Source organism: Leptodactylus fuscus, chromosome 4 (assembly GCF_031893055.1).
Source record: "Leptodactylus fuscus isolate aLepFus1 chromosome 4, aLepFus1.hap2, whole genome shotgun sequence".
Taxonomy (NCBI): Eukaryota; Metazoa; Chordata; class Amphibia; order Anura; family Leptodactylidae; genus Leptodactylus; species Leptodactylus fuscus.
This window is the reverse complement of record NC_134268.1, coordinates 38675965-38691324: the sequence shown is the minus strand read 5'-3', so window position 1 is coordinate 38691324 and position 15360 is coordinate 38675965. Positions and strand designations below refer to the sequence as shown.

The window sequence follows — 15360 nt, the reverse complement described above, 5'->3', positions numbered from 1 at the left end:
GTAATAGGGAGGATAAGTAAGATAATATACACTATGTAATTAGCTAATTATCCCATACAGCTCACTGTAGAACATCAAACAGGCGCGATAACTTCTGTACAAGATGAAGTAAATGGCTTAGAGGTTACTATAATAACAGCAATAATTATAACATAATTGTATAACGTATAAATAATGGCCCATCAAATCTAGTGATGCCACATACAGAAGTGTATTACTATTGCACCGTGTACAGAACTATATTGCGGTTTCTTACTGTACAGAAGTGTATTACTGTTTCACCGAGTACAGAACTGTATTACTGTTTCACCGTGTACAGAAGTGTATTACTGTCTCACCGTGTACAGAAGTGTATTACTGTCTCACCGTGTACAGAAGTGTATTACTGTCTCACTGTGTACAGAACTGTATTACTGTTTCACCGAGTACAGAACTGTATTACTGTTTCACCGAGTACAGAAGTGTATTACTGTCTCACCGTGTACAGAAGTGTATTACTGTCTCACCGTGTACAGAAGTGTATTACTGTCTCACCGTGTACAGAAGTGTATTACTGTCTCACCGTGTACAGAAGTGTATTACTGTTTCACCGTGTACAGATGTGTACTACTGTCTCACCGTGTACAGAAGTGTATTACTGTCTCACCGTGTACAGAAGTGTATTACTGTCTCACCGTGTACAGAAGTGTATTACTGTCTCACCGTGTACAGAAGTGTATTACTGTCTCACCGTGTACAGAAGTGTATTACTGTCTCACCGTGTACAGAAGTGTATTACTGTCTCACCGTGTACAGAAGTGTATTACTGTCTCACCGTGTACAGAAGTGTATTACTGTCTCACCGTGTACAGAAGTGTATTACTGTCTCACCGTGTACAGAAGTGTATTACTGCTTCACCGTGTACAGAAGTGTATTACTGTCTCACCGTGTACAGAAGTGTATTACTGTCTCACCGTGTACAGAAGTGTATTACTGTCTCACCGTGTACAGAAGTGTATTACTGTCTCACCGTGTACAGAAGTGTATTACTGTCTCACCGTGTACAGAAGTGTATTACTGTCTCACCGTGTACAGAAGTGTATTACTGTCTCACCGTGTACAGAAGTGTATTACTGTCTCACCGTGTACAGAAGTGTATTACTGTCTCACCGTGTACAGAAGTGTATTACTGTCTCACCGTGTACAGAAGTGTATTACTGTCTCACCGTGTACAGAAGTGTATTACTGTTTCACCGTGTACAGAAGTGTATTACTGTCTCACCACGTACAGAAGTGTATTACTGTCTCACCACGTACAGAAGTGTATTACTGTTTCACCGTGTACAGAAGTGTATTACTGTTTCACCGTGTACAGAAGTGTATTACTGTCTCACCGTGTACAGAAGTGTATTACTGTCTCACCGTGTACAGAAGTGTATTACTGTCTCACCGTGTACAGAAGTGTATTACTGTCTCACCGTGTACAGAAGTGTATTACTGTCTCACCGTGTACAGAAGTGTATTACTGTCTCACCGTGTACAGAAGTGTATTACTGTCTCACCGTGTACAGAAGTGTATTACTGTCTCACCGTGTACAGAAGTGTATTACTGTCTCACCGTGTACAGAAGTGTATTACTGTTTCACCGTGTACAGAAGTGTATTACTGTTTCACCGTGTACAGATGTGTACTACTGTCTCACCGTGTACAGAAGTGTATTACTGTCTCACCAAGTACAGAAGTGTATTACTGTCTCACCGTGTACAGAAGTGTATTACTGTTTCACCGTGTACAGAAGTGTATTACTGTCTCACCGTGTACAGAAGTGTATTACTGTCTCACCGTGTACAGAAGTGTATTACTGACTCACCGTGTACAGAAGTGTATTACTGTCTCACCGTGTACAGAAGTGTATTACTGTCTCACCGTGTACAGAAGTGTATTACTGTCTCACCGTGTACAGAAGTGTATTACTGTCTCACCGTGTACAGAAGTGTATTACTGTCTCACCGTGTACAGAAGTGTATTACTGCTTCACCGTGTACAGAAGTGTATTACTGTTTCACCGTGTACAGAAGTGTATTACTGTCTCACCGTGTACAGAAGTGTATTACTGTCTCACCAAGTACAGAAGTGTATTACTGCTTCACCGTGTACAGAAGTGTATTACTGTTTCACCGTGTACAGAAGTGTATTACTGTCTCACCGTGTACAGAAGTGTATTACTGTCTCACCAAGTACAGAAGTGTATTACTGTTTCACCGTGTACAGAAGTGTATTACTGTCTCACCGTGTACAGAAGTGTATTACTGTCTCACCGTGTACAGAAGTGTATTACTGTCTCACCGTGTACAGAAGTGTATTACTGTCTCACCGTGTACAGAAGTGTATTACTGTTTCACCGTGTACAGAAGTGTATTACTGTTTCACCGTGTACAGAAGTGTATTACTGTCTCACCGTGTACAGAAGTGTATTACTGTCTCACCGTGTACAGAAGTGTATTACTGTTTCACCGTGTACAGAAGTGTATTACTGTCTCACCGTGTACAGAAGTGTATTACTGTCTCACCGTGTACAGAAGTGTATTACTGTTTCACCGTGTACAGAAGTGTATTACTGTCTCACCGTGTACAGAAGTGTTTTACTGTTTCACCGTGTACAGAAGTGTATTACTGTCTCACCGTGTACAGAAGTGTATTACTGTTTCACCGTGTACAGAAGTGTATTACTGTTTCACCGTGTACAGAAGTGTATTACTGTTTCACCGTGTACAGAAGTGTATTACTGTCTCACCACGTACAGAAGTGTATTACTGTCTCACCACGTACAGAAGTGTATTACTGTCTCACCGTGTACAGAAGTGTATTACTGTCTCACCGTGTACAGAAGTGTATTACTGTCTCACCGTGTACAGAAGTGTATTACTGTCTCACCGTGTACAGAAGTGTATTACTGTCTCACCGTGTACAGAAGTGTATTACTGTCTCACCGTGTACAGAAGTGTATTACTGTCTCACCGTGTACAGAAGTGTATTACTGTCTCACCGTGTACAGAAGTGTATTACTGTCTCACCGTGTACAGAAGTGTATTACTGTCTCACCGTGTACAGAAGTGTATTACTGTCTCACCGTGTACAGAAGTGTATTACTGTCTCACCGTGTACAGAAGTGTATTACTGTCTCACCGTGTACAGAAGTGTATTACTGTCTCACCGTGTACAGAAGTGTATTACTGTTTCACCGTGTACAGAAGTGTATTACTGTTTCACCGTGTACAGAAGTGTATTACTGTCTCACCGTGTACAGAAGTGTATTACTGTTTCACCGTGTACAGAAGTGTATTACTGTTTCACCGTGTACAGTCATTCCATATCAAGTGATCCAAATAGGAATATTTTTTTTACCTGACGTCTTTAGATTTTTTTTTTTTTATGAAGTACAACTTAAGTTAATTACAAATAAAAAGTTTTGAATTTTTTTCTTCATCAGTTAATTTTTTATAGACTTCTAAAGTTTTGAAAAAGTGTGAATTTTGGCCTGGTATGGCTTTACATTTTTTAACATATCTTGGGCTAGAATTAAGATAAATAGGTGAGAGATGCATCATTTTTCTCAGGGCGGTACCGGCTTTCATTTGATATGTCACAAGACGATGTTTCTTTATATTTTGTTTTGGAGAAATCAAATTCAAAATTTTGATGCGCAATTGTGAAAAAAACGTATGTTCTAAAATTGTGAAAAAATGCATTTGTGTTACTTGTGTTCTTGGTTATATTTGTACAGGTTTTCAACTTGGGACCAAATTGGGATCAATTTTTTTTTATTTTTTTTTTTAAGCCATGAATCATCTGATGTTATGTTTGTGTGAGCTTCTTCCTTTTTTCTTTTCAAATTAGGGAGCATTCACACTACCGTCGGTGTCCGACATGTAGTGTCCGCTCCTAGTGTCCGCTCAAAATCTGTCACGGACACTAGGAGCGGACACTAGATGTGTCCGTGACACCTGTCATTCACTTTAATGGGCATCGGGTGCGTTCTTTTGCACTCCGTGCCCGTCCTTCTCTGTCCGCAAGAGAAGATGTCCGACTTCTCAAGCGGACAGAAAAACCCTGCATGCAGGGTTCCTCTGTCCGCTTGAGAAGTCGGACATCTTCTCTTGCGGACAGGGAAGGACGGGCACGGAGTGCAAAAGAACGCACCCGATGCCCATTCAAATGAATGACAGGTGTCACGGACACATCTAGTGTCCGCTCCTAGTGTCCGTGACAGATTTTGAGCGGACACTAGGAGCGGACACTACATGTCGGACACCGACGGTAGTGTGAACGCCCCCTTACAACTTGCTGATTTCAACATTTATATGCAACAATAAAGAGAAACAAAAAACAAATCCTATAAGTGCCAGAATAAATACATCTTATCATCATAACACAACTTGTCCAGCATTTTCAACCTGAATGCATTGAACAAACCGAAAGAAAAGAGCTGCTCATATCCTCAAGTGCGATTTTCTAAATAGTCTCATCCTAATTATATATTAACAAGAGTACAAGAACCAATATTTATAACACCTATTTCTACATGTAACAATTGTTTTTTATTATATCACTAAACATGTAATTAATTAAGAAAAATAGTCCAGTAGATAAATCCTCATTCTATAAAATATGAACTAATCAAACAATTAATAGGACATTTAAACTGCTGGCCTTTTATCATCAATTTGTCCTTTCTAGTGAGTGAAATGTAATCTTGTCCATAAGCGCTTACTAGCAATGGCCATTTCCTTTTGTGTCAAAGAGTATGTTACGGCCTGTCATGGTGTTCGGCTCCACCTGAGTTAATATCTGATTTTTGTTGACTTGTAAAATGTCTGGTTTTCTTGGATACACAAAGGATGGTGCTGGACCAGAAGGATGCAAAAAAGTCAATTTTATTGTCTTCATTTTCACAATCTTTGGAGAGTACAGTAGCCAGCCACCAGCGCCGATCATATTCACAGGTCACATAACCTGTTATGTCATCCATTGCCAATCTTGTGCCACCTTCTACCACTTCATGGACTTCACTGTCATTTTAGACCACAGGCTGAACAGATCTGAATTCAAGATTTTCGGAATGACACTGTAATAGTTATATTTTAAAATATTATCCCATCGCGATCCCAACTTGAATTTTGGTACAGATGTGGCTAAGAGCATAGCAGGCCCATGTGCATTTTTTTGAAATTTTTAAATAAAACATTTTTTTCGGAAATGCGTTTTAAAATTTTGCGTTTGCGTTCACATGGGTAAAATATTAACAAAGATACTCTTGTGACATATTTGGTGAAAGCCTGTATAGTTCTGAGTAGAATGGCGTTTATTTTGTTTCTCTATCTTTTTTCTAGCCTAAGTTATGAGGAGAAATGTAAAGGCAGGAAACACCGAAATTCGCACTTTTTCTGAACTTTGAAAAGCAATTAAAAATCCAAAAAAATTTCTAGAATTTTTTTTTCTTCACATTTTGCATTCTCTGACACACTATTACCAAATGACAAAATCTCAAAAGAATTAAAAATATAGAGGGAAAAATCATTGGTTCACTTGACACGGAATGACCCAAGTGTATTACTGTCTCACCGTGTACAGAAGTGTATTACTGTTTCACCGTGTACAGAAGTGTATTACTGTCTCACCGTGTACAGAAGTGTATTACTGTCTCACTGTGTACAGAAGTGTATTACTGTTTCACCGTGTACAGAAGTGTATTACTGTCTCACCGTGTACAGAAGTGTTTTACTGTTTCACCGTGTACAGAAGTGTATTACTGTCTCACTGTGTACAGAAGTGTATTACTGTCTTACCACGTACAGAAGTGTATTACTGTTTCACCGTGTACAGAAGTGTATTACACTTTCAGTTTAATTTTACTTTAAAGAAGACCTATCTCCAGGTCTGAAAATCCCAATGCCCTACTTGATCTGAGCTTTTCTGTGTTTTGTTTATTTAGATCCATTCAGCCATTCCAAAGATATAAGCCCTAGTAATTTTTATACAAATTAGAGTACACTAGCCAAGTGGACGGGAACAGTGCATGACCTACAGCACACAGAGACCCGGCCCTCAGAAAATCTACAGTGTTGCCACCCATTTGGCTAGTATATGGTAATTTGCATCAATATTGAAATGGCTTAAACCTTTGTAGTGGCTGAACAGAGAAATACTCAGGGTGAGAGCGCTTATCAGATGATTTATGTCATTGGGCTTTTCAGACCTGGTGGCAGGCCTTCCTAAAATTCTGAAAGTCTGATGAGTCTAATGAGTACTTAAAGCGAATCTGTCAACAAGAATTTACTCACAGAAGAATCACATTTTCATGTAGGATACATACCTTTGATTCTCCTCACATGCAAATTTATTGAGGACAAAATTATTTTTTTTCAATATGCAAATGAAGCTGGAAGTACAATAGGGGCAACTCCACAGAACTGAAAGTCTCCAGCAATGATTCCTTCCAGACGTGGCCACACACAGCTCCATTTAGCATGGTGATCCTGCTCATTTATCATTCTGCTCAGCATACTGTGCTGTACAATATGTGGCCTGTCGATTGGACTGAATTTTTAACAACAGGTTTCCTTAAGCCTAAGGCTAAATTCGTACTATTTCCCCAATACATATGGCAGTCTGCCTGTAGATTTTAGTAGACAAACATATGCCAGAAGGATGACCTCCACTTGGTTGAGATATTTTGGGATCCTGTGGTCAGAGCTGTACTGAAATCCATGGAGCTGATTTATTAAGACCAGCAGATACTACACCAGTAATCGGCCACACCAAAGTGAGATTTGCCAGAATTATTAAGAGCCTCCGGCTTCGCAATAACCTCACGTATCTTGAGAGGTTCCACATGCCAGAATTGAAATCTATGCCAGTTTGGAATTGCCGTACATTTTGGATAACTTCTGCCAGCTGTAGGACACAAGTTATAATAAATCTGTCAAGCCAAGCCATCTCTGCCCCAGCCCATGTTGATCTCCACTAATATTTAACAAAAGTGGCGTGGTAAAATTTTTTTTTTACAATAGAATGGTGTGTACCAAAAATTGTGCCTTTTGTGCCTTTTGACATGTCTTGTACGCATGAGAAATCTACTCTGTTTTGTTATATCTAGTCTATAATAGACATGCAACTATAGAGACATCTAGTTCTATCCATCAGTCTGTATGTACAGTAGGCACTGAACATGGTTGATTTAAGCCTTACTGCACGAAAAACCAAACTTACATTAGTACAGGAATCTGAGAGGTGGGGAGAAGTTGACCTGTAAGGATTTATGTAGTTGGCAAAGGAGTTGCTCCTGATACTAGCAATGGATAGACTAGTAGTCGTCAAACATGGCTAAAACCCTGAAAACATTGGCTTCTGAAGACTACCATGGCCAATAATGTGTCTCTCTTGGCTCTCTTCCTATCTCAGGGATCGCACATTCAGTGTATCATTGGCCGGTTCTCCTCTTCCACTTGCTGTCAGGTTTCCTCAGAGCTCAGTACTAGGTCCCCCCCCTCATCTTTCTCTACTCACCCTTTTGGAGAAACCATCATAAAGTTTGGTTTTCTGTATCATCTTTATGCTGATGATACCCAAATATATACCTCTTCCCATGACATCACCCCACACTATTCAGGTACCGTAAATGTTATATTAAACTACCCCCCAGTTTTAAAATAATATCCTAAAAAAGAATGTTATCTACTTACGCATTGTGCACGCTGGGCGGGCATTCAGGGTGCGCCGTCTTCTTCATCCACGCCTCTTCTTCCTCCGATGTCCTCCGGTCCCGTCCTCCTCCGGCGCTCGTGAACTGACACTGATAAAAAAAAAATGGCCTTGGCGCCTGCACAGTAGTCGTAGTAGAAGCCGCATGCTACTGCGCATGCGCCCAGGCAATTTTTTATATCAGGGTCAGTTTGCAAGCGCCGGAGGAGGACGGGACCGGAGGACATCGGAGGAAGAAGAGGCGTGGATGAAGAAGACGCCGCACCCTGAATGCCCGCCCAGCGTGCACAATGCGTAAGTAGATCACATTCTTTTTTAGGGTATTATTTTAAAACTGGGGGGTAGTTTAATATAACTTTTACAGTGCCTGAATAGCCTTTTTAAAGGCTATTCACGCATATGTGGGGCTCTATCAGAATGATTTTGCTGATAGAGCCCCTTTAAAGACAAGGGATTAAAGGCACTTTCTTGGATAAAAATATTTATGACCTCTCCTAAGGAAAGATCATCAACATCAGAACGTTGAGTTTCCGTCACCTGGAACTTCCATCAATTACCTGTTCTCGGTCGCTGATACACAGCTCTCTGTGTTGGATATCATATTGATGACCTATCTGTAGGACATGCCATCAATATTTTTTGCCTGGAAAAACCCTTTAATCATTAAATAAAAACTCAGTCTCGTTTCCATGATCAAACTACCTAATTTTGATACTTCCATTTCAGCCAGTGGTCTTACCTTAACTCCAAGGCAGCACACCTAGTGTCTTCTAAATTAAAGGCTTTCTTACCTTAAAACCCTTAATTTACACCCTTCATTCCTGCTTGACTTGACTACTGTGGCTTTGTTGGTCTTCCACTTACTAAGCACTTCTTTCTGTGACCTGTTCTGATGGCAGCAGCTCATAATATAGCAAATCTGGGGAGACTAGACTGTAAAAACAGGACATGATAAAGTTAAACAGATCCCTGACATAGAAGAAGAAAAATCTACGAGCATGGTCAGGAAACCTGCTTTTGTCTGTGGTTAATATCACATCTATAAAAACACAAGAGGCCAAAAAAATACAAGTCCATAAGTAAGCTGTGAGATCCTGCAGAATGCTGTCAGTCCAGTGTACAGAGAGGTAAAGCTGTTATAGACATTTGGAGACTGTGAGGAGCATCAGCCCCTCCCCTCTCCATTAACTGTGCGAATAAAACCAGCCCCTTCTCCCTCCACTCACTGTAGAATCTTGCTTTTGAAGATAACTAAGGACTGAATTTTGCTAGTAACAGGGAGTGAACGGAAAATTAACTAGAAACGAGACACCTAGTGGCAGGAACTTTACAGAGATTTTTCAGGAAGAAAACAACAACATTTGTATATAAAGTGTATTACATTTTTGTCCAGAATTACATGCTCCATTAAATGAGATTAACTTGTCAGAAAAGTTAACTTATGCATTATTTCTTGCATCTAATAATAACCCTACACATCTATGCATTTTGTATCTGTACATACAGAGATATGGCTGGTGGTTGGCGCAGCTTTATTGGTATCACCTGTGAGGATGGATGTTTGTACAGGGTTAGGCAGGGAGGTATGGATAATTTGAACGGGGCGACACACAAGGTGGGGATAACCTTGGTGGATAAAGAGTAGGGGGTATCTGCTCGTCAGTAGCCGCCATTTTAGTAGCAATGGAGACGTAGTCGAAAGAGCATCATGTGTTCGTGTAAACACCTTTATTGAAACGGGCCGTTCTGTCATTCAAACACAGAGACGTGTCAGGAATCATTTCAACGTTGGCGGTCATGGTCGTGTTCCGAAGTTTTGACATGATAATGAAGTGGGTGAATCACTTTCAACGAACAGGTTCTTTGAGACCCGGAACTGCACGAGGAAGTGACCAAATGGTACGGACCTCGGAAAGCATCGAAAGAGTGCGTCAAGCAGTTGAAGCCAGCCCTCGACATTCGGCCGTACAGCATGCTTGTGCTCTCCACATGTCGGACCGATCAGTTTGCACAGATTTTACACAGTAAATTATCGTGTCAAACTTCGGAACACGACCATGACGGCCATCATTGAAATGATTCCGGAAATGTCTCTGTGTTTGAATGACAGAACGGCCCTTTTCAATAAAGGTGTTTACACGAACACATGATGCTCTATTGACCACGTTTCCATTGCTACTAAAATGGCAGCTCCTGACAAGCAGATACCCCCACTCTTTATCCACCAAGGTTATCCCCACCTTGTGTGGCACCCCACTCAAATCATCCATACCTCCCTGCCTAACCCTGTACAAGCTCTTTCACCTCTCCTTTTTCCTTATAGATTGTAATTTATGGTGATGCTTTGAATAGATGAATAATATATTATCTCTATAATGTCTACTTTTCCCTGTACACATGGCCTCTGATTTGTAAAGTGCTGCGGAATATGTTGGCACTATATAAACAAGAATTACAATTATTGCTAATTTCCGTATACACTGAGCATGGACAATTCAGAATAAACCTTTATTCATACATCAATGATGAAGCACAATTTTAATCAGTAAAAATCAGGACCAGATGTAATAAGATTTTTATTCTGACATTTTCAAGTGCACGCCAATATTCCAGTGCTTTGTGATGTGACGGATCAACACGTATTCAAATATTCATGAATGGAAGCCCATTCATTCAGATACACACTACATGACAAGCCTCTTATGTGAATGCAGTTTTCCAGAAACCTACAAATACATCAGGATTTTTTCTGCTTTTAGGTTTTCCTCCAGAGATGTAGCACAACCAATTTAGTAGCAGCTAGGCTGACTTCCAGTGCTGGGAATGGGGTCATCCATGCAGCACTGAGAGAAACAACATAGGAAGCAGCAGAATGTGCTTTCAGGCTTCATTCCCCATGGAAGGGGAATACATTTGCTGAACAGAGCCATGTGTCAGTCACATACTTCATTCTTTGGGAAATAAAATTAAGGATTTGCCTCTGCTGCCATGTTCAGTTGTGTGTACAAACATGGCTTCCAACATAAGGATTACCCAGTGATGACATTGTAGGGAACACACAAAGAATGGTAAAGATGATTCCTGCATAAATATTAAAAGTGTCAGATTTGACAAATTTGGAGGTGAATTTCTCATGTTTACCTTTTGTGCACTGCAATAACCGCTCTTATTAAGGTAACTTAATTGTCAGGACCAGATCCCGTTATTGGAGTCATATAATGCTCCAAAGAAATTAATGGAGAAAGTTGAGCAATTAGGACTACCATGTGCCTACATGCCTTGTGCCAATATGGATATGTATCCCCTATCCACAGGAAAGGAATGTGTCCGATTGCTGCCAGCCCAAACATTGGACCCCCAGTGATCAGGAGGATGGGGCCAAAAGTCCCCCTAAAACCTCTTTGTGAATAGAGTGCCAGTGCACTTACATGGCCAACTCTCCATTTACTTCTATAGAGATGAAGGCACTGCCATAGATTACAGCCTGATAGAAGTGAATGGAGCACCCTGGTGCATTGGCGCTCTATTCAGAAGGAGGCTTTCCACTGACTTTTGATCTGCATTATCCTGATCGCTGGGGTACCTAGTGTTCATTACTCATCGATCGAACACTTATCCTCTGTCCTAAGAAATCAGTCCCATTATATCCTATGACTAGGGTTGAGCGATCGGGATCGGAAAAGATCGAAACCTGATTGGCGATCGAGTAAATTTCACGATCGCAATTGGGTTCCGATCCTGCCTAAAAAAGATCGGGAACGGATTTCTGATCCAGATTGCTCAACCCTAGTTACCTGCACAGAACTGCTGCCACTCCCCGGAGCTCCAGGCCGTTGTTCTCTGTCCTCTCCTCTCTCATTCACACGCTGGCAGAGCGCCGTGTGCGCCCCCGCCTCCCTAGGCTAGTGTTACTGATGCTGGGAGTAGGCGGGGCTTGTTGTGGCTTAGGAGAGTGTGGCCGGGTACAGGGAGGGGGGACTAAGCAGCCAGCGGATTTTTTAATCACTACACAGCGTGGAGTCCAAAAATTGAAGCCTTCAATTTTTGGACTCCATGCTGTGTAATGAATAGGATCGTTATTAAAATCCGATTTTCGATCATTAAAAAATCCCAATGACTTGCATTAGGATCGGAATTGGGATCGGAATCGAGTTCAGATGGAAAATGATCAGAAATCGGATTTTAAATATGATCCTGAAATCTCAAGATCGGCTCAACCCTACCTATGACTAAAATAATTCCTTATTAGAATCAAAGGAGCTTCATCAATCTTAGGGTAAGTCCCATAGAGGCAGAAAAGCGAGAGCTTTAATATTAGGTATGAAATGTCAGAAACAGCTGTTGTGAAGACTGAACATTTGCATTTACATTTACCATTAAAATTGTAATTTTCTTATAATGTTGATGTTTTTAACTGGGCATTATTCTTCTTTTCTAGTAACCTGGACACAGAAGAGTTGTACGGTAAGATCATTTCTAATTGTATTACAAATCTTCTTCTTCAGGATTTAGACTTGTCTTCTACTTAGGCTAAGTTCACATCTGTACCGGCCGTGAAAACCGCTAGAAATCAGCAGAGAAAACATGGAGGACTTTTCTCTACACCACTTCCAGTATAAGAATGGCGGACACCCGGCAGACCCCATTATAGTCATTTGGGTGTCCACGTGAACTGCTGTTTTAGTGGTCCAGCTCTCTGTCCTTCGGGACCCAAACAATGGTGATCCCAGCGCAGATGTGAACCTAGCCTAAGGTTTTTAATATTGTACTAGTTAGCTAAGAGTTTTCTTTTCTGATAACCCCTTTCCATTTACTGTATGTAATGACCAGTGGGTTGTGCACCCACTGTGTGACCTGTGGCCTTGGGAGACTTCTAAAGGCCTTGTCTTGTATAAGTAGCCTCCCCTATATAGGATCTTGACTTGACTTCAGGGAGAACACCAGGTCTTAGAGTGATTCTGGTGTTGGTGACAGCTCATCAGACAGGTAAGGAACTGTGTACAGAGCACTAAGTGGTCAGGCAGGAGCACAGTGTCAATAGCTGGAGTGGCAGATAGTCAGGGTTGGCAGAGTTTATGCCATGTGAGTAAACAGGCAGGAGGTCAGGGCCTGGCATATGGCAACAGGTGTACAGCCTGAATCATTGCATTTAATAGAATCCACCAGTCTTTGTAAATATTTCCCAATTCTAGGTGCCAATCCTAACACTAACAAAATATGACCAGGGTTGAGTTACATTTTGATTTTATCTCGTAGATATTTCTTTTCTTTTCTTTACACATCATGACCACGTAACAAAGCAGAGCACTCTGTGGTGATAGATACTATACTTAGCTTAAAGATCGCCTACTACCTGGAAGCAGTTATGTGCTTCAATTGAGATCCCCACATAAATATAGATAATAACTATACTATTATATTACCGTATATACACGAGTATAAGCCGACCCGAATATAAGCCGAGGCCCCTAATTTTACCACAAAAAACTGGGAAAACTTATTGACTCGAGTATAAGCCGAGGGGGGAAATGCAGCAGATACTGGAAAATTTCAAAAATTAAAATGGCTGGTGTTTTTGGGTGCAGTAGTTGCTGGCGAGGGGAGGGGGTGTTTTGGTTGTCTGTCTGCTCCTTCCTTGAGTTTGAGGACTGGGGTTTTTCCCCCCACTTGGAATTCAGTCTGGCTGAATATAGAGTATCTGCAGTGCTCCTATTAACCCCTTCCTGACAGAACAGGAGCACTGCAGATCCCCTATATTCAGTAGACCGGGCACTCTCAGACACAGGGATACCTAATGTGTGTGTATTTCACAGTCATTTTCTAATTTTATATGTATTCTAGGGAAAGGAGGGATTTACAACTTTTATTTTTTTTAAAGCTTCTTTTTTCCCCCACTATTTTATGGGAGATTCTATACATTGATATTGCGGCTGGTCATAGACCCCCCCACCCCCCATAAAAGAAAAAATACATATATATATATATATATATATTATTATTTTTTTGCTGACTCGAGTATAAGCCGAGGGGGGCTTTTTCAGCACGAAAACTGTGCTTAAAACTTTGGCTTATACTCGAGTATATACGGTATTTTTTTCTTTATGGAAAATGGGTTGTGAATGGGCTCCTAAACCAGGGGACCTCATAGACCCCTGTCCACACTACTGTCTCAAGGTGTAGGGCATTTCATATATGGCGCCCAGCCGTGCCCCTCTTCTAATATCCTTCCAACCATGTTGTCTCCTCTATGATATGGATTTCATGCCATTGTACAGGTGACAGGGTAGCTGGGAGGAGGATACAAGATGTGCAAAGCTGGGCGCCACATCAGCGCTTTGCAGGAAAATTAGATAAGTATGACATTCACCAGAGTTGCGACTCGAGGCTTGGACTGTATGTGATGAAATTTCGGATGAGGTGGGGAGAACTATCACCTGTGGGGGTCACCAATATCTATGTGAGGACACTATTATCTATGTGTGGGGAACTATTACCTATGTATAGGAACAATATGGCTGCCTTCTATGGGCTATAACTGTAACCACACCTCATTGGTAGTGCTACATTAATACAGTCATAGAATTACTAACAGCCCTTTGAAGACAACCATAAAGCAGATGTGACCTTCAATAAAAAAAAAAAAAAAAAAAAGAGTTTGACACCCCTGATATAGATTGTGGGGATAACGTCTATCCTTAGGGAGAGACCACCTTCTCAGGTGTGTGGAGACTTATACAGTCATAGTTGCTCCACTGCAACGGAACATGGGAGGAATATGCAAATCTGTCTCCCATGATGTAAACAGGGAGACAGTGCCTCTGTTATGCTGCCCTTTATAGCAAGCACCCTGAACAACATGCCCGACTTCCCAGAAGTCTTCACTGCATAATGCGAGGTTATAACCAAATCAATTTCTCAGCTACGGACGGCACCATTTCAGGGTGCTTGCTATAGAGGGCAGCATAACAGAGGCACTGTCTCCCTGTTTACATCTTGGGAGACAGATTTGCATATTCTTCCCATGTTCCTTTGCAGTGGAGCAACTATGGCTATAAGTCTCCACACACCTGAGAAGGTGGTCTCTCCCTAAGGAGTCACATTATCCCCATAATCTGGTCTCTCAATCTCTCACTTAAACCAAATCAATTCTCTCTAGGCTGCGCTGATGAAGTCCAAAGAGACAGGAACTGTGCTGTCCGTAGCTGAGAAATTGATTTGGTCATAACCTCGCATTATGCAGTGAAGACTTCTGGGAAGTTGGGCATGTTGTTCAGGGTGCTTGCTATAGAGGGCAGCATAACAGAGGCACTGTCTCCCTGTTTACATCTTGGGAGACAGATTTGCATATTCTTCCCATGTACCCCTGATGTAGGTAATAATTTTCAATACAGAAGTTGTTCTGAACCTCCAGTTAAGCATCTTCTGGCACCTTCCCATAAATCCCAGCGGCATACAGTGTTAGAGATCCTGCTAGTTACTGCAAAAAACTTTCGCTGACAAAAACAGCTCTGTTTATAGCCAATGTAGAGCAGTAATTGATGTGCATGTAATACTTCAGTCGGAGCCATGAGCTGGTTAGTCCTGCGGGAATACCCGTCACTCGCTGCTCATTTACATGA

At 41.3% G+C, this 15360-nt stretch overlaps 1 protein-coding gene across 1 annotated transcript in view; it reads left to right on the top strand.

Moving 5' to 3' along the window:
- Positions 1-15360, top strand: part of NECAB1 (N-terminal EF-hand calcium binding protein 1) — a 115946-nt gene that overhangs the window by 32956 nt on the left and 67630 nt on the right. Inside the window, exon 4 of the mRNA XM_075270333.1 lies at positions 12180-12205. Within this exon, the coding sequence (XP_075126434.1) occupies positions 12180-12205 (26 nt within the window). The remainder of the gene's footprint in view (positions 1-12179; positions 12206-15360) is intronic.